We start from the raw sequence: 20384 nt of genomic DNA on the forward strand, positions 1-20384 counted from the left end.
GGAATAAATGGAAAAAATCCATTTGGCAGGCTGTCATGTCATTTTACGAAGCTTAAACTTCAGCTTTCCAATATGGCTTGCTTTCTGCAAGTTCACAGAAAGTACTCACCCAGTTTAATACAATGTTTATCAAAGAGAGGGAAGGAAGCCCTGGCTTCACTCTGCTATTATGTAAGTATCCAAAAATCCTTTTTTCTTTTTAACTCCCTTGAACACAGTTTCTTCACCCTGCTTCCCGCCTGCCTTTTCTCCTGGGGATTGAGTAGGTTGAAACATTTCAAAAATCATAGTTTAAATATCAAATTGATATTCTATATACTACATTGCCTGACTTTCCTGTATCACAATGAAAGTCACATTTCCCCAAGGCAGGCTCCTTAAATTGTTTACTAGAAGCAATTGAGCTACTAATGCTTTTTTGATGCTTAGTTATTTGTTGAGTTGAAAGCTTTCCTCTGGATCTTAAGATGTGTTTTGCATTTCCCTTTGGGAGAAAGGGGAAAAAAATGTTAAAATACAACAAACTTGCTGTTGACACAGATAAAAATGAATTGAAAATATTGGCTAAAAACTCCCATATTCATGAAGTTTAACAGAGGCAAATGTTTAGCTAATCATTTCCATATATGCCTGGAAGAGTCTACACTTGTGAAACTTTACTGTTTAGCTCTTTGGTAGGAGATTAAATATAAACAAAGAGCTCCTTTCCTAATAAGGTTAAAATCTGTTTAATGAAAAATGTTGTACAACACACTTGACCACAAGTTGTAAGCTTTTGAACAACATTGACCTAATTTTAGACAATCATTTTCCCATTGTTTTTTCTTCTTGTTTAATTTTCAAAACAGGATCTTTTTCAATAACCCAGTATGTATAAAGAATACTTGGGCTTCTGAACCTCAAAAATGAATATACACATAAAACTTAAATCTTTACAAATGATTAGTATCTTACCAAAGTAGTAGTGTATACAAAGGCTATAAAAAGTGACTAAGATTCTTTCTTTTCTTTTATCTTCTGATTCCTATAGCCTATTCAATCTATTTAATGTGTAGTATATTTTATTATAATGAAACAGAGCTGTCGATATGTTGGCATCAAAACAATGAAAATGAAGAAAGAACTTAAAAATATGAGCCAAAAGAATTAATTTATCCGGGCCTCCCCGGTGGCGCAGCGGTTGAGCGCTGGGTTGCGAAGCTGCCCGCGGCCTCTGCGGCGCCGGTTCGATCCCCGGCTGCTCCCCGGCCACCGGAGGAGGGTCCCGCATGGCGCGCAGACCTCTCCTGCCGCCCGCTGCTCCCCTCAGCAGTGTACTTCGGTCCTTCTGCCTGCTCTGCTCCCTGCTCTGGCTCTGGGGAATTCTCTCACCCTCCCGCCTTCTGACTGTACCCAGGGCATGTATGAACAAACAAACAAACAAATAAATAAATAAATAAACATAAAAAAAAAAGAATTAATTTATCCAATTTTCAATTAACTTATCCAATTTTTCTCAGGAAGAGAAAAAAATTAAAGGAAGGAAATTAACAAAGTGAAAAGGCAAAATTTATATTTTGTTGATGTTAAACTATAGCATTTTCATTCAAAGGTCTTGAGGCCATTAGTAGTGACCACTATCTGACAACATAACTTCCTGGGCATATAAACAATCGTGAACTCCATAATGTCACATTCTCTAAATCCACACAGAATAATGTAGATGATATTCCATGGATATGAATTCACCCTACCCTCAAGCGGCTCAAGAAACAGCTACTGGGGCCTGCCTGGTGGCACAAGGGGTTAAGCACCGCACTATGAGGCAATCTGCAGCCTCTGCAGCACTATTTCGAACCCTGGCCGGCCAGGGAGGAACCCACATGGTGCAGCAGACCTCTCTTGACTCACCCGCTGCTCCCTTCAGCAGCGTACTTCAGTCAATCTGCCTATTCTGTTCCCTACTCTGTCTCTGGTGGGTTCTCTCACCCCCTACATTTCTGGACTGTACCCCAGCTCTTGTATGCATAAATAAATAAATCTTTAAAAAAAAAAGAAAAGAAATAGCTACTACTTTTGGGTGACGTTTTGGTAGTTGTGTTTGCTTCTGTGTCCAAAAAATACCTTAGCAAAGGGGAATGGAGGCAAAAAAGAAAAACAGAAACTTGCTTGTTTTTAGCAAAAATATCTAGGAATGCATGAACTATTAGAAATTTCATTGGGTTAGAAAAATTCTGATGATACTGGTATGAATCTAAACTGAAGATACTATCTTGAGTTCACTGTATACAATCATTCAGAATGATTTACAATGCTTTTAGTCAGGATAGCCCATATTAAATTATTTGTTCGGTGCTATATTTCTGCTTTCATTTTAGCCTCATAGGAGAAATAAATTTCAATCTTTTTGTCTGACCAAGCTGTAAATTCTCTCTAAATATACTGTAATGAACTGAACACGCACACATATATTTTTAATTGGGAGACTGATAAATTTTGTCACAGGGGGCTTTCAAAATTGTTTTCCACAAAAAAACCCCACCACCCAGAAATAAACAACAACAACAACATATTCCTGTTTTATTCCTCTTGTTTCCATGATCATTGTAGAGTCAGATGATAAATATTAGGGGAAAAAATAAGAATTTCCTAATATCCACTGGAAGATGTGCAAGATGCAATTTTAAAAGGCTGATTATCTACACCATGTATTTTTGTGTCCATTACTATTGAGTAATCTCATTCAGAGACTCCCTTAAAAAAGAAAGACACATAACAAATGCTACATTACCTCATTTTGCAAACAGATTGTTCAGAAATTTTCAATGATGGATATAAGCGCAGTGGATTTTACAAAATCAAGCCTCTCCAGAGCCCAGCAGAATTTTCTGTTTATTGTGACATGTCTGAAGGAGGAGGATGGACTGTAATTCAGAGACGATCTGACGGTAGTGAAAACTTTAATAGGTATGCTGACTGTAATGATATAGGATCTATTTGAGGTAACGAATGTGAGATTTATAATGTTAAACCTTTTTTTATAACTCAAGAAATAAATAATTAGAAAGAATTTCACTTTCTCTAAATAATCCAAAAATGCATGGACTAATCAAGAAAATATTGGAGGTGGGGATGGCAGTAGATGATAAACATCTTGGATACTATAAAGATTCATTTGGATTTTGCTAAAATCTGCTTTCTCTTTAAAACTTTTAGAGGCTGGAATGACTATGAAAATGGTTTTGGAAATTTTGTCCGACCAAATGGTGAATATTGGCTTGGTAATAAAAATCTTCACTTCTTGACAACACAAGGTAAGGTTTGCCTAATATCAAATTCATTTGAGGTACAATAAAACAACACACTTAAATATTTTCCTAACTCATAGTAAGAAAATACTTCAGTTACTCGATTTGCAGGTGGCAGTGATCCCTTTGAGGCAGAAATCCCTTTTGTAGAATGTGGCTGCTAAACACTAGGAAATGTAATCTTTTTTTTTTTGTAAAGGAAATGTAATATCTTAATCATACTTTTAAAAAATGCTTTGAGTACTTCAAGGTTATATACCACATCAGTTATATAGTGTCATGATAATTTTGTGCAACAAGTCACTTCAAAACTTAGTAGTTTAGAACAACAACCATTCATTATTTTTCACAGTCTGTGTGTTGGCGGGACAGTTTTGCTGATCAGGGCTGGGTCCTGCTGATCTTGGCTGGGCTTGTTCATGGTTCTATGATCAACTTCCTGATAAGCTAGAGGTTGGCATTTCTAAGTTGACCTTTGTCCATGTGGTCTCTCATCTCCAGTGAGCTAGCCTGGCCGTGTTCTTGTAGCACAGGCAGAGGTCCAAGAAAGAGGGTGTAAGCACATGAGTCTTAAGAGATTTAGACTCAGAACTAGTACAGTCACTGTCACTGCCTTCTGCTGGAGAAAGCAAGTTGCATGGCCAGCTCAGCTATCAAGGGAAAGGAATAGACCCAATGGGAAGAGTTACAAAGTGGCATTGCAAAAGGAGGGGTGAAGAATCAGGGACTTGCTATCCAACACCATAGTATACTAAATGCTATTTCCATTCTCTTCAATTTTTATTTTGAAAAATTTCAGAGTTACAGCAAAGCCGGAAGTTTCAGCCTGCTACCTAAATTTTATACTGACATTTTATTGTTTTTTTAATCATATATCTATCCATCAATCAATTCATTTTATTATTTTGACACACTTCAAAGTAAATTGCATACATCTATACAAATTGCACAAATCTATATCTTCACATATATTTTTGCTGAGATATCTTTAAAATTCAATATTTGTATAAAATATCAACAGTTTGATAATAAATTTCTAAGCTTCTCTTTCCCATATTCTTTTGCTCCAATCTGTTGCCTTTCTTACCTCAGTGGTAGTCTGAGAGTATAGTTAGTCCCATACAGGTCTGATTCTGAATGTTTCATGAAAAACAATTGTCTTGTTCAAGAAAGCATGGTAAATCACACTGACAATGCATTAAATGTAAAAGCAAGAGTTTACTTGCTCCATCCAAGTTAAGTGATTGGTGCTTCTGTATTCATAATGATGAGTAGGATTATAGTTACAGGGATCTTTGAGACCTCAGATTCATAGCTACAGGACAGATAATCCTAGAATCCTGATTCTTTCTTTGTCCTTCTTGTGATAAGTGCTCTCTAAATTTATATAAGATTTCCATTTCGTCAGTGTACTTATTATCCTATTTTAGTGTTTAATGATATTAAACACTTATTATACCAGTTTTTGTTTCATTCAAACATTAATATTTTATCTGGCTTCTTATTGAAACAAAAAGCCCCCAGAAGAAAACCTTGGTTTCTTCTAAATATACAAAATTTAAATGTATTGTTTTTCAAATTATTATTAAACCTATTTATCCAGATGCACTTTGCTAACACATTTGCTGCTACTTCATGTTTGGTTGGTATTAAGACTGGCTATTTTCATGGCAGCAAAAATATATTTATCATTTCCAGACTTCACAACCATATTTCACATCTTCCCAAGGAAAAAGAGTGGCTTTGTCTCTGTGTTGTTTAATTATGGGTAGGGAATTAATTGCCTCTGAAAATAGGCTATACCCATCCTATAAATTTCAACCAGAAATGTTTGCAATAAAACTAATTTTGAAATAGTCTGTAATTGCATTTTTATATACTTATTGACCAAACAGATATTTAGCTGACTGCCTAAGAAATTGAGACTGGCTTTTTAATCTCTTATAATACAAAGACTACTTAAGAGAGCTAACTTAGCCTGCCTTGCTGCTCCCATCCACTTCACAGTCTTAGTTCACAAACTCTTATGTCCTTTCAAGTAAAGTTCAAGTTAGAGGGGCTTCTTCCTTCAGACTCCATTTAGAGAACCCTATGGCATGAGGAGTCTGTGTGTCCACAGGAACCCCTCCTGGACTTGCTCCAGGGAGAGTCAAGCATGCCCTGCTGGAACAGCACTGCACGTGTTTCCTTAGAAACACCTCCTCATACACCCCATTCATCTCTCATCTTTGTCCCCCTTGGGATGATTTTATTACTGGCGTGTGCACCCTAAGTTTGAAGGGAAGCGAAGGAAGAGCTCGTGTTGTGGGTATCACAGAATTTGGATGTGCAGCCTTAATGTCTTTAAAGATTGCCGCGGACCAGCACAGCGATGGACGATGAGGCCGTCTCAGGGTTGAGAGACTGCGCAGGGTGGTCAGGGATTCGATGAATAAATGACACACAGACACACTTCAAGAGAGTGAAAATCTGAGTGCGTCTTTATTAAGCTAGTGGTCAGTATATATATGTTTTTCTAAAAGCATAGGAACAGTGAACATCAAAGAGATCAGTTTGCTCATAGGCTTAGCTTAATTGACAGGGCAGTGATTTATGTCCGAAGTTACATCTGGACCTAGCCTCATTCCTAATTGGACAGGCTACAAATTCTTTCTACTGTTTTATATAATTATTTTCTAGTTGCACTAACTATCATTTTTACTCATAATTAATTGTCATGGGTGAATTTATTTTATAATGCAGTTAATATCAAAGGTACTAAAGTTAAGCACATAATAGAAAGATTATTAAACTAACAATTCTATTATAACACAGTGTTTAGTAATGTTTCATTTGCATTAGCCTAATTATTAAATTATGTATGTTTTTTAATTAGCAATCAATGACCAGAAAAAGGAAAGATTTTAGAAAGACAGTTGTAGCAGAATAAAGTTTGTGGGCCTTGAGAAAGCGAGATAAGGTTCCAGGTGGTCAGCATTTCTTTTAATCATCTTTGTGGCAGCTTCTGGTGGTCATTATTTATTGGCAGGCATTCGGCTTCTCTGCATCTTAGGGAGTTTGCTGTTCTCCCCCTGCGCGCATGGTTCCTTGCCCACGCCGGACCTCAGGGACCATGGCAACAGCCATTAGCCCTGAGGGTCACTGCAGGGGGGGGTGCAGCAGGTCCCCCTTTCTTTTTAGAACGAAGTTGGTAAGCATACATGTCACACTGGATGCGGTAGATGGACCTGTGAAGTGAACGGACACAGAAGGGAATAAACAAACAGAGAAGCAGGACAAGTAGGGAAAGAACAAGGAAGGAGAGAACAAGATGATACCAGTGAGTAGGAGTTAAAGATTGGAGAGTGGAAGCCAGAGAATGGGCAAAGGAAGAGACTGAAGTATCTAGGTGAGATTTACTGACAGCAGAGATTTCAGACTGAAGAGATGCAAGGTCATGAGAGAGGTCATTGTCATGCCAGATGCCCAATAGGTGATGTTTAGTAAGATTGCAATGTAGAGAGGAATTATAACGCAAATGTGTAACACAAATGAAACGAAACTGAACGTGGCAGCGAGTGGATAATTGCTGCTTAAGCAGCTGAACTTCATCTCCAATGGCAATAACAATTTCTTCCAGGGCATTTATCTTTCTTTCTAACTTGTAGTCAATGTCCCGCTGCACAGAGAGTGCCATGGTCACATTTTTGGTAAGGTCATTTACAAAAGAAGCTGTCTTAGCTTCCTGAATTAAAGCAACAGAGGAAGTAGCTAAGGAGGTAACCAGGGAAATTAGAGCAGCAATTCCTAGAATAAGGGTGGCAATAAAACGTTTACGACGAAGAAGAACATGTACTTCATCTAAAACTTGCATGGCAGTATTATCATACCAAGGCATATCATGTAAATCAACAGGTAACATAAAATAGGGGGGTCTTTTAAGTAAGACTACAACAGGATACAAACGAACAAGAGAGGGGATAATACAATTAGTAACAATGCAGCCAGAACAATGAATGGAGTAAGAAGTCCCACGCAATTGAATGCGTGTAGCTGAGGCGTTCCCCAGAAGTATAATGAAGGGGTATCCAACGTAGGCACGCACTGGGATCTTATCGGTGTCCTGTCCAGGTTGTTTGAAGTGTACATCATTAATGGCAGTGAAAAGACGAAAAAGTTTAGGCTTTATGACAGAGCTTTCTGTTCAGGGAACCGGGTTATTCAGTCCTGTCAATGGAGGCAAGCTTTCTCATCATTTTCAGAGATTTCTGGAACCCTACGAACAAAGCAGCAGTTTCTCCACATTTTAGTTTAGCTCTATGTCAACTTCCTGGAAGAATTGTACTCAAAGCCACACAAAAGGTTAGCTCTGCTAGAAAAAGAAAAAAAAATATATATCTATAACATTGTTGTAGAGTCTGGTCAGTCAAAACAAGAAAACTTTGTTGAATCAAGGCAAAATGTAAAAAAAACATTTTCAATGTTATGCCAAACAAAACAGTAAAAATCAGGTGTATTTCCAACAGTCTATACAGTCCTTTGTAGAAAGATTTTTACTCTCAAAAGTTTATCATTTTGAATCAATTGAGGCCTTTTGTGTGTGTGTGTGTGTAGAAACAAGTCCTGCAGACATTAAACCATTGAAGTATATAATATTGCAAGGCAACAATAATCATTGACAATTTACATACATATCAGGTATTGAAAGATTTTGTTTAAGAAAACCAATGTTAACATTTTTGTACATATTAGAGTTTTTCCATTTTCCCAAGTGACAGTGCTTTCCTTGTAGTGTAACTTTACCAGGTAAACCAGATAGGATAAATTTATCTAATGTCCTTCCCAGGAGGAAAGGGAGAAAGTTTGTGGAGTGTCTCTAAAGCTTTGCTGAGGTTCCACAAAATTTCCTTTAATTGATTAAATGACAGGCTACCAAATTTTACTTTAATTAAATGTTTGGGAAGCTGTGTCATAAATACTAGAAAACAGCAAAAACAACCATATTTAATCTCTATAAAAATTCTAGCCCTAAGTGATAATATTGACAATTAAATCATAACCTTTAATTGTCATCTCAAAAACCTTAGTTCTTTAGACACTAAAAGACATTATGTACCCAACATTATTAACCTAGACAAGGGCCAAGATTATACCCAATGCTAGTGTATAAGTACATGTTTTGAAACAACCCATTAGATTATAACTCAGTTACTATTAACCAAAAATTATTTCAGCTAATGTGTTCCCAAAACACTAAAATAATATAAATCATTTGAGTATACAAAATTTGTTTTCCTAAAATTCCTTTTTCAGATGTTCAACACTTTACTTAGCTTTGTTACTTTTAATTCCTTTAGACCTTTTAATATTTGTTTTAACACTTATCACTTTACTTTTAAGACCATTAAAATATCTATTTTTAATACATGTTTTTTTTTTTTTAAACACACATTTCACATTACATTGATTTAGGATTGTCACATCTTTCATTAGCAGTAAGGCATTATAATATAATACTGTCATCTCTTTGAACTAGATGACTTAAATGTGAACACACAAGGTAATATGACATTAGAATTTTTAGCTTTTACAAATAGGTGCAAAAAGTAAACCTGAAAGTTTAGTTGTAGTTTTAGTTTCTGTTATGACTGGAATTCCATTTTGCATGGCTGTTAATAACATAATGGCACATACCTAGGTTTTTACAGGCTGGCTAATAAAGAAGCAATTAGGCAAATCAATAAAAACAAAAAAAATCAGAGCACCATATAGATACTATGTACATTTTTCACATACATGTGACTCAGTAGGAAAGACAAAAGTACCTTTTATACCAGAAATTTCTTTTGAAATAAACACATTTAAACAAAGTATTAATACTTAACATAACTGTAAGGCATATATGCTTTGAATTATATTATAAAATTTAAACTAGTTTTTGTTTATTAAAAAATTGTTTGATCAAGATGTCAAGATTTGTTTTGTGATAATTTATAAAGGCGCCATCTATAATTAGTCCTCCGGAGGTAAAAAACAAAACAAACACAAAGAAAGACAAACAGAAACAGAGATCTCTTGATATACATTTAAAATTTTGGCCATGTGCATATATTTTGAAACATAGTTATTTTATCAATATGTGTGAAGATACTGAGGTTTTTAATGAGTTAACAGCTAAAATCTGTACACAGAATAAGTGTCTAATCTTAATTATTACCAAAGACCTTGGGCTCGAGACCACAGCAGTCATGGCAGTTTTTACTAACTTTTTTGATAAGAAAATATTTTTGGAGTTTACATTTTTAAGAAATGATTTTTTGGCTTTAGGTTGTTAACACATTATGTCACTGGGAACGGCCATATATTAAAACATAAAAGAACACTAATTTTGATAACAGAAGAGGTAAATTTTTACAGTCTGCCTGTAAAATTTGAGGTTTAGAATTTAGCTCAAAAATGTTTGTATTATTACTTTATGTTTTACCAGGTTAGTTTGTTTTAACAAGAAACTTAATGTTTTACAGGTCCCATAAGTAAAATTAAAAGCTTTTATTCAACCAATAAGCATTCTGTATAGCTTGTTAGCAGGTCAAAAGTAACTCAGCAGTTTTTGCCTAAGACAATGTAGATTTTAAAATCAGAGAAACACAGGGAAATGGAACTTTTTGGTAGAATGAACCAAAATAGTTATTTAAGGTGGATAATAGAAAAGTTCAGTCCTCCACAGCAGGAAGGTAGTAGAGACCTGTCAGTGATCCCAACACTGGAGAAAAAGTCCAGGCAGCTGCTTGTTGAGATCAAGGGCAGCCCCCACCAGCCCACTGCAGTGGGTTTATACTATTTTAATAAAAACTTTTTATTCATATTATAGTCATATAGTCTCATACACTCATATTTAACCATTTTTTATCACTTTAACAATTGTGAATGAACTTTGAATTTATAAATGCCTTATTTATCTATTTATTTATTTTTAAAGAAACAAATGGCAAAACTCCACCAGGGGGAACCTAGCCTCCTCCCCAAATAATTAACAGGAAAAGATTGGAGCATTTTTTTGTTTGTTTGTTTGTTTGTTTGTTTTATTTAAGATTATGACACATTATTTCTTATTTGTTTTTGAGTTTTTATTTTTATTTCAACAATTTTAGCCAAGTTTGAGCTGGAAATTTGGGCTGGATTTTGGAATGGTCTCATAATTGGGAGCCGATGCCTCTGCAAAGAGGTCAGTATTGGCTCTAGAATTAACTTTTGGCTTTTGAAAAACAGTTTCACTATCCCAATAATCCTGATCACTTTTTCTAATACTGCAGGCTATTTTTTCTTTTACCTTTTGTTTTGCATGTTTCATTTTTGCCTCCAGCCAGGCAAAAACGACCTATTTGTTCAGGCAATTGTTTTATTAATATGGGGCTGTCAGCTGAGTCCTCTTTGATGTTATTTAGGGATACAGACAGCCATAAGTTTTTGAGTTTTTTATTTATTTTCTCTAATTCAGACCCTTGATCTAGTGCCACGGGGGAAGCATTTAAGGGAACTTTCATGAACAAGATTTTTATGTGATGCAGTTGTAGGTTTAGTAACGACTGGGAAAAGAGTGGTGGCTGGGCGGGAGAGCAGAAATTCCTTTAGAGAAACGCTGTATAGAAGGTTGATCAGGATGATATACTGCCGAAATTCCAGAGGAGGAACCGTCAGTAAAAACAACGGCAGCTCCATGCAGAGGCTGTGAGGAAATAATTCTTGGAAAAGTAAAAGCAGTTTCCGTCGCAAATTTTAAAATAGGGTGCTGTGGCAGGTGGAATTTGACCTGACCAGGAAAATTGAGCAAGGCTATGCCCCAGTCATCGTCATTTTGAAGCAGAAATTCAAACTGTGTTTTAGTATATGGGACAGTAATAGTGGCAGGAAGCCTGGCAAACAATTCTTTAGAACATGTCAGCCCTTTCATTATGAGAAATGCACACATAGATGTATAAGATGTGACCATTTTTGTTTGATTGTGTGCCAAATAAGTAATTCCCATGGTGATGAATAATCAATTTGAGAAACTCTAGCTTCAGAAAGTTTTTGTTCAACCAAATGCAGTTTTGAAATGGCCTCGGGCGTCAAGGACCGAGGTGATTTAGGGTTAGGATCTCCTTGTAAAATCTGGAAAAGAGGGTGTAAATCACCTGTAGTAATTTTAAGATAAGGACGAATCCAATTAATGTTTCCAAGCAATTTCTGAAAATCATTTAATGTGGAAAGTTTATCAAGGCGGATTTGAAGATTTTGAGTCATGATGAAATCATCATGAATGGTTTTTCCCAGATAGTTAAGTGGTCTCTCACACTGAATTTTGTCAGGAGCAATGACAAGACCAAAGGAGGTTAGGTCAGTAATTAAACATTGTAAAAGCGTTTCCACACCTTCCTTAGAGGAGTGGCTCAGGAGAATGTCATCCATGTAATGAATGATATATGCATCAGGAAATTTATGTCTGGTAGCTTGTAAAGCCTGATCAACAAATTTTTGACATAAGGTAGGAGAATTTTTCATGCCTTGAGGCAGGACTTTCCATTGAAAGCGTTGCCAGGATTGGTGAAAATTTGCAGAGGGAACACTGAAGGCAAACCGAGGAGAATCATCAGGGTGAAGTTTAACAGTGAAAAAACAGTCCTGCAGATCAATAATTACAATATGATTTTGTTTTGGAACAGCTACAGGGGAGGGGAGGCCTGGTTGAAGGGCTCCCATGTCATGCATAGTGTCATTAATTGAGCGGAGGTCCTGAAGAAGCCTCCATTTTTCTGACTTCTTTTTAATTACAAAGACAGGAGTATTCCACGGACTGTTAGAGGGCTCTAAATGCCCTTTTTGTAATTGGTCAGAGACAATGTCATGTATAGCCTGGATTTTGTCAGATGTAAGGGGCCATTGAGGTATCCAGACAGGATCATTGTTTTTCCAAGCAATTTTATCAGCAAATAAATTTTCCGCAATGGCCCCTAAGAAAAAGCCTGTTCATCAATTAAATCAGGAGCGGTGAGAGTTAACCCCATAGATTCCATCACATCACGCCCCCATAACGAAAAGGGCGAGGAAGGAATCACATATGGCTGAAAGAAACCAGAATGCTCATTCATTTGCCAATGTAAAAGCTGAGAGCTTTGAGCTACATTGTCTGCCATGCCTAAACCAATTAAAGTAGATGAGGAATTAGTAATGGGCCATGAAGGGCATAGAATTCTTGTACTTCTTTTCCTACTTTTTTCCAGGTTTCTAGTGATAAACTGTCTTCTTCTGGAAACCATGGGCATACCCATATTATAAATTCATAAAGTTGCAACAAAGCTTTTTTATTTACTTTAACACCACGTGTTTCAATCATATTTTTCAGTATAGAAAGGAAAAGATCTCTGTTTTTGGTCTGTTGTTGACCCATGACCTCGTGGTGCTTTGTTCACTCACACAAGATCTTTATTTCAACTGTGCTGTCTGGCCCGTGTCCCTCGCGGGAACTTGCGGAGGCGTCTTAGCTAAGGTCTGTCCGTATAAACCCCGGACCAGGCTGCTCCAAGGAGCAGATGACCGTTATGCCTTATGACGTCCTCCACGGGAACCGCGGGTGCAGCCCACTCAGACTCCGTAGCCCTAAGGCCGTGGAGCCGTATTCATGCACTCCCACACACACTCAGCACCACGAGTATGTTTTCAAGTTTAGAAAAACTTCTCACTGTCTCAAACTGATCACCCTTTATCAGCGAGCTCCGGACGCCCCAGTGAGGATTCTATCCCTGACTGTCTAAAAAAGAAGGGTATTTTAGGAGAAATTCACTCACACACTCACACAAGAAGGAGATAGCTTACCCAACGCAACCTCTTCGTTACTTACCTCTCCTTTGGGTGAAAACAATGAAATGAAGGTCGGGCCCCACGTTTGGGCGCCACCTGCCGCGGACCAGCACAGCGATGGACGATGAGGCCGTCTCAGGGTTGAGAGACTGCGCAGGGTGGTCAGGGATTCGATGAATAAATGACACACAGACACACTTCAAGAGAGTGAAAATCTGAGTGCGTCTTTATTAAGCTAGTGGTCAGTATATATATGTTTTTCTAAAAGCATAGGAACAGTGAACATCAAAGAGATCAGTTTGCTCATAGGCTTAGCTTAATTGACAGGGCAGTGATTTATGTCCGAAGTTACATCTGGACCTAGCCTCATTCCTAATTGGACAGGCTACAAATTCTTTCTACTGTTTTATATAATTATTTTCTAGTTGCACTAACTATCATTTTTACTCATAATTAATTGTCATGGGTGAATTTATTTTATAATGCAGTTAATATCAAAGGTACTAAAGTTAAGCACATAATAGAAAGATTATTAAACTAACAATTCTATTATAACACAGTGTTTAGTAATGTTTCATTTGCATTAGCCTAATTATTAAATTATGTATGTTTTTTAATTAGCAATCAATGACCAGAAAAAGGAAAGATTTTAGAAAGACAGTTGTAGCAGAATAAAGTTTGTGGGCCTTGAGAAAGCGAGATAAGGTTCCAGGTGGTCAGCATTTCTTTTAATCATCTTTGTGGCAGCTTCTGGTGGTCATTATTTATTGGCAGGCATTCGGCTTCTCTGCATCTTAGGGAGTTTGCTGTTCTCCCCCTGCGCGCATGGTTCCTTGCCCACGCCGGACCTCAGGGACCATGGCAACAGCCATTAGCCCTGAGGGTCACTGCAGGGGGGGGTGCAGCAAAAGATCCTTGCTGTGCTGATAGAGGTGGGCCTGGAAAGAGTAAGAAGGAGGCTGACCTCAGACCAGGCTGGTGTGATAGGGCCACAGACTTTCTATCCCTGGGCCTCTGTGTTCTAACTGGCTACCCTGAGGAGTCTAAGACCTGGTTTTATGGGTCATTGTGAAATTTCATTTATAAAAGTAGGAGAATAGAACGTATGTTATCTGTTTGATTTATAACTTTCTATGTCCCTGATAATCTTTCTGTTTCTGAAAAAGGCATAGTCTTTGTTACTTGCCAATGATGAGGCAATGGGAGAAAGATGATCAGTTGAAGATGCCAACTATTTCAGTCATTATTTAAAGGTCAACATTCTTTCCAAAATTAAGAAAAAGCGAATAAACTTCTGAAATTATTAAAACGTTTATAGTTTTATTCCTTCACTGTTAGATTTCTCTATTAACTAAAGACTTATTTTCTGTTGTTCTTTGCCAAGTAAATTACACTAGCTTTTATCTATGATGAATCTACAAGTTTTCTACCTAATTTATGTCCCTAATGTTTTTCAAGTAACATACACAATAAAACATTCATGTTGTAAATACAGTGCAGTCCCTGTTTATTCTTGAAAGCTGACTCATGGCAAAAGAAAGTAGGCTAAGTGAGATAAGGCCATGAACTGTTTTCAATCTTCAATAAGTCAATATCATGTCACATATTTAAAACATTACAATTTCTTTTTTTTTTTTTCAGGTGACTACACTTTAAAAATTGACCTTTCAGATTTTGAAAAAAACAGTCGTTATGCACAATACAAAAATTTCAAAGTTGGAAATGAAAAGGTACTGAAAAGTTCATATATGTAACACTATGAAAGAATGCATAAAACATGTAATGTAAATCCTGAAGTCAGCGGAATCAAAACTATATACAATAGGATGTGGGGTTGTTTTGTTTATTAATATTTTATGATGTTATGAACTTTTTAAAAACAGTGACTTCTGATTGAACTTGCCTCTTTTCCTTTAGAATTCCTATGAGTTGGATATAGGGGAATACTCTGGAACAGCTGGAGATGCCTTTACCGGGAATTTTAACCCTGAGGTGCAATGGTGGGGGAGTCACCAGAGAATGAAATTCAGCACATGGGACAGAGATAATGACAACTATGAAGGGAACTGTGCAGAAGAAGATCAGTCTGGCTGGTGGTTTAACAGGTTTGATGTTTAATGAACGTAGTTGTAATGGTGTTGATGATATCTCACTGGTGTGCATTAATTATAATGTATGAGGCATTGTTGGTCTTCTTTGTAACTCTGGCATTATTAACTAATCATCCTTATTAGAATTCTTCAGTGATGAAGTATATTTAAGGATTTGTTCACTGTGTACATTAATAAATCTTGAAAGATATGTCATAGAAATAAATCAAATTACTACTTTTAAAATTTATTTTTATTTATTAATTCCTACAGAGGTGCAAGGGTTGGGGGGTGAGAGGATTCACCAGAAATAGAGTGGGGAGCAGCACAGGTGGATCTACTGAAATACACTGTGAGCAGAGAGCAAGACAGGAGAGGTCTGCTGTGCCATGTGGGTTAGTTCAAACTCATGCTGCAGTGGCTGGTGATAGCTTGACAGTGCTGAGACTTAACCCCTTGCACCACCAGGGAGGCCCCAAATTACTACTTTTATGAAGATTGTTTACAAATTGAATTATGGGTGATTTATCAAAAATAGTTGGCCACGGGGCCTCCCTGGTGGTGCAAGGGTTAAGACACAACCTATGAAGCTATCTGCAGCCACTGAAACATGAGTTCAATCCCCAGCCAGGGAGATACCCACATGGCACAGCAGACCTCTCCTGATTCGCCCACTGTTCCCCTCAGCAGTGTATTTCAGTCGATCTGCCTGTTCTGTTCCCCACTCTGTCTCTGGTAAATCCTCTAACCCCCCTCCATGCTTCTGGCCTGTACCCCAGTTCTTGTATGCATAAATAAATACATCTTTAAAAAAAATTTGACCATGAATAAACACAAAGAAATTGAGAATGTTTTTATATAGAAAAAATATTTTCTATGCAATGCTACTTTTTAATCACTGCGACTTTCACTAGATCATTGAATCCAAGCTCCTTCCAATGTAGAAATTTCATCTCCAATATTCCCGAAGCCTAATTTCACCCTTTGATTTACTACTTCATTGTTACTTTATCAGCAAGCTCATTCCACTAATTTTTTTTCCTTTTATTAACCTGAAATCTGCCTTCTCATGCCTCACGGGATTGAAATTCCTGTTCAGCTTAACTCGATAAGTAGATGAGAAGATTTTTACCGTGTTCCTCAGTATTTTCTCTTCTCTAGGCCAGATATTCCTGATTGCTTTAACTATTTCCCACCCAAGATGGTTTCCAGACAGTTCCCCTGTAATCACAGATTTAGGGGAGAAATAGAAACTTCTTTTTTTTTTTTTTTAAAGATTTATTTATTTATACAAGCATTGGGTACAGTCACAAGCGCGGGAGGTGAGAGAATTCACCAGAGCCAGAGCCGGGAGCAGAGCAGGCAGAAGGACCGAAGTACACTGCTGAGGGGAGCAGCGGGTGGCAGGAGAGGTGTGCGCGCCATGTGGGACCCTCCTCCTGTGGCCCGGGAGCAGCCGGGGATCGAACCGGTGCTGCAGAGGCTGCGGGAAGCTTCGCAACCCAGCACTTAACCGCTGCGCCACCGGGGAGCCTCCCCGCCCACCCCTCACCCCCCCTTCCCCTCCCCCCGAAATAGAAACTTCTTATCGTCTCTTAAAAATAACCCGGTGGGCCTGTTGTGCTGCAAAACGGATGTGTCCCAATCGTTTGGCAATGCGTGAATTTAGAATGTTTTCTCTTTAGAAGGCGGAAGCCACCTCAAAATATCTGAATATTTAACTGTTCGTTATAGGAATTTTAGTAAGGAAGTATTTCTGGAGTTTCGGATTTTCCATGTTGAGGACTATCCACTTAAATCCCAAAATCTAAATTTTAACATTTTGGTTATGTCCATTCTTTTAAAGCATAGAATCTTCTACCTTATTAAGTGGAAATATACTAGGTTAATTTTCCTTAATATCATGAGGGTTCTTATTATGAACATCAGTTATTGTGTTATACTGATTTTAGGGTTGTAGATCCTGTGGAAAAACAGCTAGCTGTAGTTAGTATTGTGTGTCATGTTGAATCCAAGTAGTTAGAAGAATAGTGTTTTCGCTGGATCTTGTTTGAGTCCACTTAATTTTAGTCATTTATAAAAGAACTAGAGCACATACAATGGTGGGAAGGGACAGAGAAACAGTTATTTTTCCTACTTGGTAAATCAAAGCTGACCACAATCCTTTCACTAGTAGTTTTCTTGCTGTTTTAAAGCCATCTTCATCACCTTCTCTTCCTCCTCCTTTTTCTCCCCATCCAAGTTAGCGCTATGAAAAAATCATGAGCATTATGTAAATCTTAATTGTCATTCTCAAAATTGCATTAGCCCTCAATGTTTGATTTTAAACAGTTCTATATACAGAAATAACAATCACATTGATTCATATTACCATGAGATCAAAACCACATACTTATGCATTGATTGGCTTGCATTGTGCCTGAGTGACAGCTGGCATACATGTTAACTTGGGCAAGTAAATGATTTACTTGATTTTAAAGACTGGGATTCAGGGAGGACAAAAAAAGGTAGTTCAGTAGCTAGAGTCACTCGAAGAGCCTGCATTAACTTTAGTGTCAAAGGAGATGATAAAGCTCTGCAGGTGGAAAATTGGGAAAGCTAGAAAAAAAAGTAAATTGTTCCAGAAGCTTGGTGCCACTGTAGTGTAACTCTAGCATCCTATTCCTCCTCTTTACTTTTTCCTTTCCCATAGTTCTTCTAATTTACATGGAATGTTGTCACTTCATAAATATCCACCTATAAGATGTTCTCTGCATCTTAGCAAACTAATCCACAATCTCTCTTCTTTCTTGGTACTTAGATTATGTGAGTGCTCTCAGCTGCTTCCTCACCAAGGGCACCTTAGCTGTCCCCCAATCTAGTTTCAGGTTCAGATTATTTTAGAAACTAAAGGATACTGGAAAATCGCCCTCAATAGCTAAGATTTCTTATGTTCACTGTAAAGACAGTTTCCTTTTGGGATTCAAATCACAGACCAAATGAAAAAGTATGTGGAAAACCATTTTTGTGTCATTTTAAGAATCTTCTGTTAGAATTCTACTGGAAACACTAACATAAATGTTGTGTTCAATGAAACAAATAAATATAGGTAGTAGATGTCTTCAGAAAGATAGATATGCCAAAATGTATATTCTGGAAGCTCAATTTAGAGTTCCTTCTTTTTGACATTACTTTCTACACAGTTTTTAAAACACAGTATGCTCTTTACATTTGCAGATTTATTACATCCACTTAAGGTAGGGCTGTCAGGATGGTTAGTGGGAGTCAATCACTAAGCGGATAAGTGAACCTAATTACTTACTCAGCATTTGTAGGTAAATTATATGCTTTTTTGATAATTTGATAATCTAATTTCCTCAGATTTTCGGAACTATCCTATGTGAAAATTCTCTCTTTCATCTCTTCATTGGTTATATCAATAAAGAATTGTAAAGTTACTAATTTTATCACACTACAAATGAAAATTTTCGCCCACTCTTGCCCGTAGTTTACCCATATCAGGGACAAATTTTTACAAATCCCAAAGAAAGAGAGAAGACATTTTTTAAAGTTGATGATAACCTAACCAATCTACCTAGATTGGAGTAATTATGTAAAAGATTAACTCAGACACATGATTCTTGGTTGATGGCTGGGAAAACTTTAAGTACTAGTTTAGGTATTGTTTCCTTATCCTTGAGGTTAAAATAATTGATATGCTTGCCATTTTAAAAGGGGGTGGAAGAGTTTGAATTGCAAAATCTGTATCTTGGCAGCAGAAGGAGGAAAATAGAAGTGAAAATTATCCATGGGAACAGGCAGTAAAGTACAAGGCTACACCTTGCTTTTTAACCCTTACCACTCTTGCTAAAACTAAAGGTTACAAGGTCATATTTTTGTATGCTTATTTTTCTTTTCTTTTTTGTTAACAGAACGGAAATGTTTCTTTTCCCATATACTATACTACAAATGGCCTGTGTCATATCATGAGAAGTGTTATGGCACTAAACCCCACCAAATTAAAAAACCCATCTGTCAGTTCTTCCCGGTGGCCTAGGGGGTAAGTCTCAGTGCTGTCACCTCTAAGGCCTAATTTGATCCCCAGCCAGGGAGCTAACCCACATATGGTGCAGCAGACCTCTTGCCTATTGCTCCCCTTTACAGTGTATTTCAGTAGATCCACCTATTCTGCTCCCCACTCTGTCTCTGGTGAATTCTTATCCTCCTACCACCTCTGGCCTACACCCCAGTTCTTCTATGCATAAATAAATCTTAATGGGCCTCCCTGGTGGTGCAAGGGGTTAAGCACCGCACTATGAAGCAATCTGCAGCCTCTGCAGCACAAGTTCAATCCTCTGCCGGCCAGGGAGCAATCCACATGGCAAAGCAGACCTCTCCTGTCTTTCCTGCTGCTCCCCTCAGCAGTGTATTTCAGTCAGTCTGCCTGTTGTGTTCCCCACCCTGTCTCTGGTGAACCCTCTCACCCCCTGCATCTCTGGCCTGTACCCCAGCTCTTGTATACATAAATCTTTTAAAAAAAACCAAAAACCCATCTTTTGGTTTTTGGAAGTTGACAAACATTCCACTGACTAAAAATGGCAGAATTCATGGGCTGATTTTTTATCATTTGCTAGCAAAATAATAGGTTTTCAGAAGGATGTTTTTCTTGTCTGACTGTTCTGCGTTTATTTTTCCTCCCACTAGGTGTCACTCTGCAAACCTCAATGGTTTATACTACACAGGTGCCTACAAAGCTACCACCGACAATGGCATTGTCTGGCACACCTGGCTTGGATGGTGGTATTCTCTGAAATCTGTCGTTATGAAAATTAGGCCAAATGATTTTATTCCAAATATTGTTTAATTGTACCTGTTGGGCTTCCATTTATGCAGTTCACCTTGGTTTAAATTAATATGAAACAAACTATTCTGAATACATAAATGAATAATGGTGACAATTGTTATGTGGACTACTTTTCATTCTTATTTACCTTTATTACTTAAAGTACTTTCAAGACAGAAAATATGTGATAGTCACCAAATACATGTAAATTTTGTTAGTATTAGTGAATACTTATGTGCAAGAAGCAATGAGAACAGCTTTTGTTGTACAGAAAATAAAAAGCATAGGATATACCATGTCTTGGGAGATAACACAAGCATAAATGAACAATAAATTAAATATTAGTGCAGTTGAAAAAGTCCAGCAAAT

The 20384-nt window shown here is 37.3% G+C and overlaps 1 protein-coding gene across 1 annotated transcript in view; it reads left to right on the forward strand.

Annotated features, from left to right (window-relative positions):
* The window catches only part of FGL1 (fibrinogen like 1), a gene marked incomplete at both ends in the record, with an annotated part of 33255 nt that extends 13219 nt beyond the window's left edge, over positions 1 to 20036 (forward strand). The window contains 5 exons of the mRNA XM_084232572.1: positions 2787 to 2946; positions 3196 to 3293; positions 14745 to 14833; positions 15021 to 15208; positions 19877 to 20036. Coding sequence (XP_084088698.1) covers positions 2787 to 2946; positions 3196 to 3293; positions 14745 to 14833; positions 15021 to 15208; positions 19877 to 20036 — 695 coding nt within the window. The remainder of the gene's footprint in view (positions 1 to 2786; positions 2947 to 3195; positions 3294 to 14744; positions 14834 to 15020; positions 15209 to 19876) is intronic.
* Positions 20037 to 20384: the final 348 nt, after the last annotated feature.

This window comes from Talpa europaea (assembly GCF_964194135.1).
Source record: "Talpa europaea genome assembly, chromosome: 4".
Taxonomy (NCBI): Eukaryota; Metazoa; Chordata; class Mammalia; order Eulipotyphla; family Talpidae; genus Talpa; species Talpa europaea.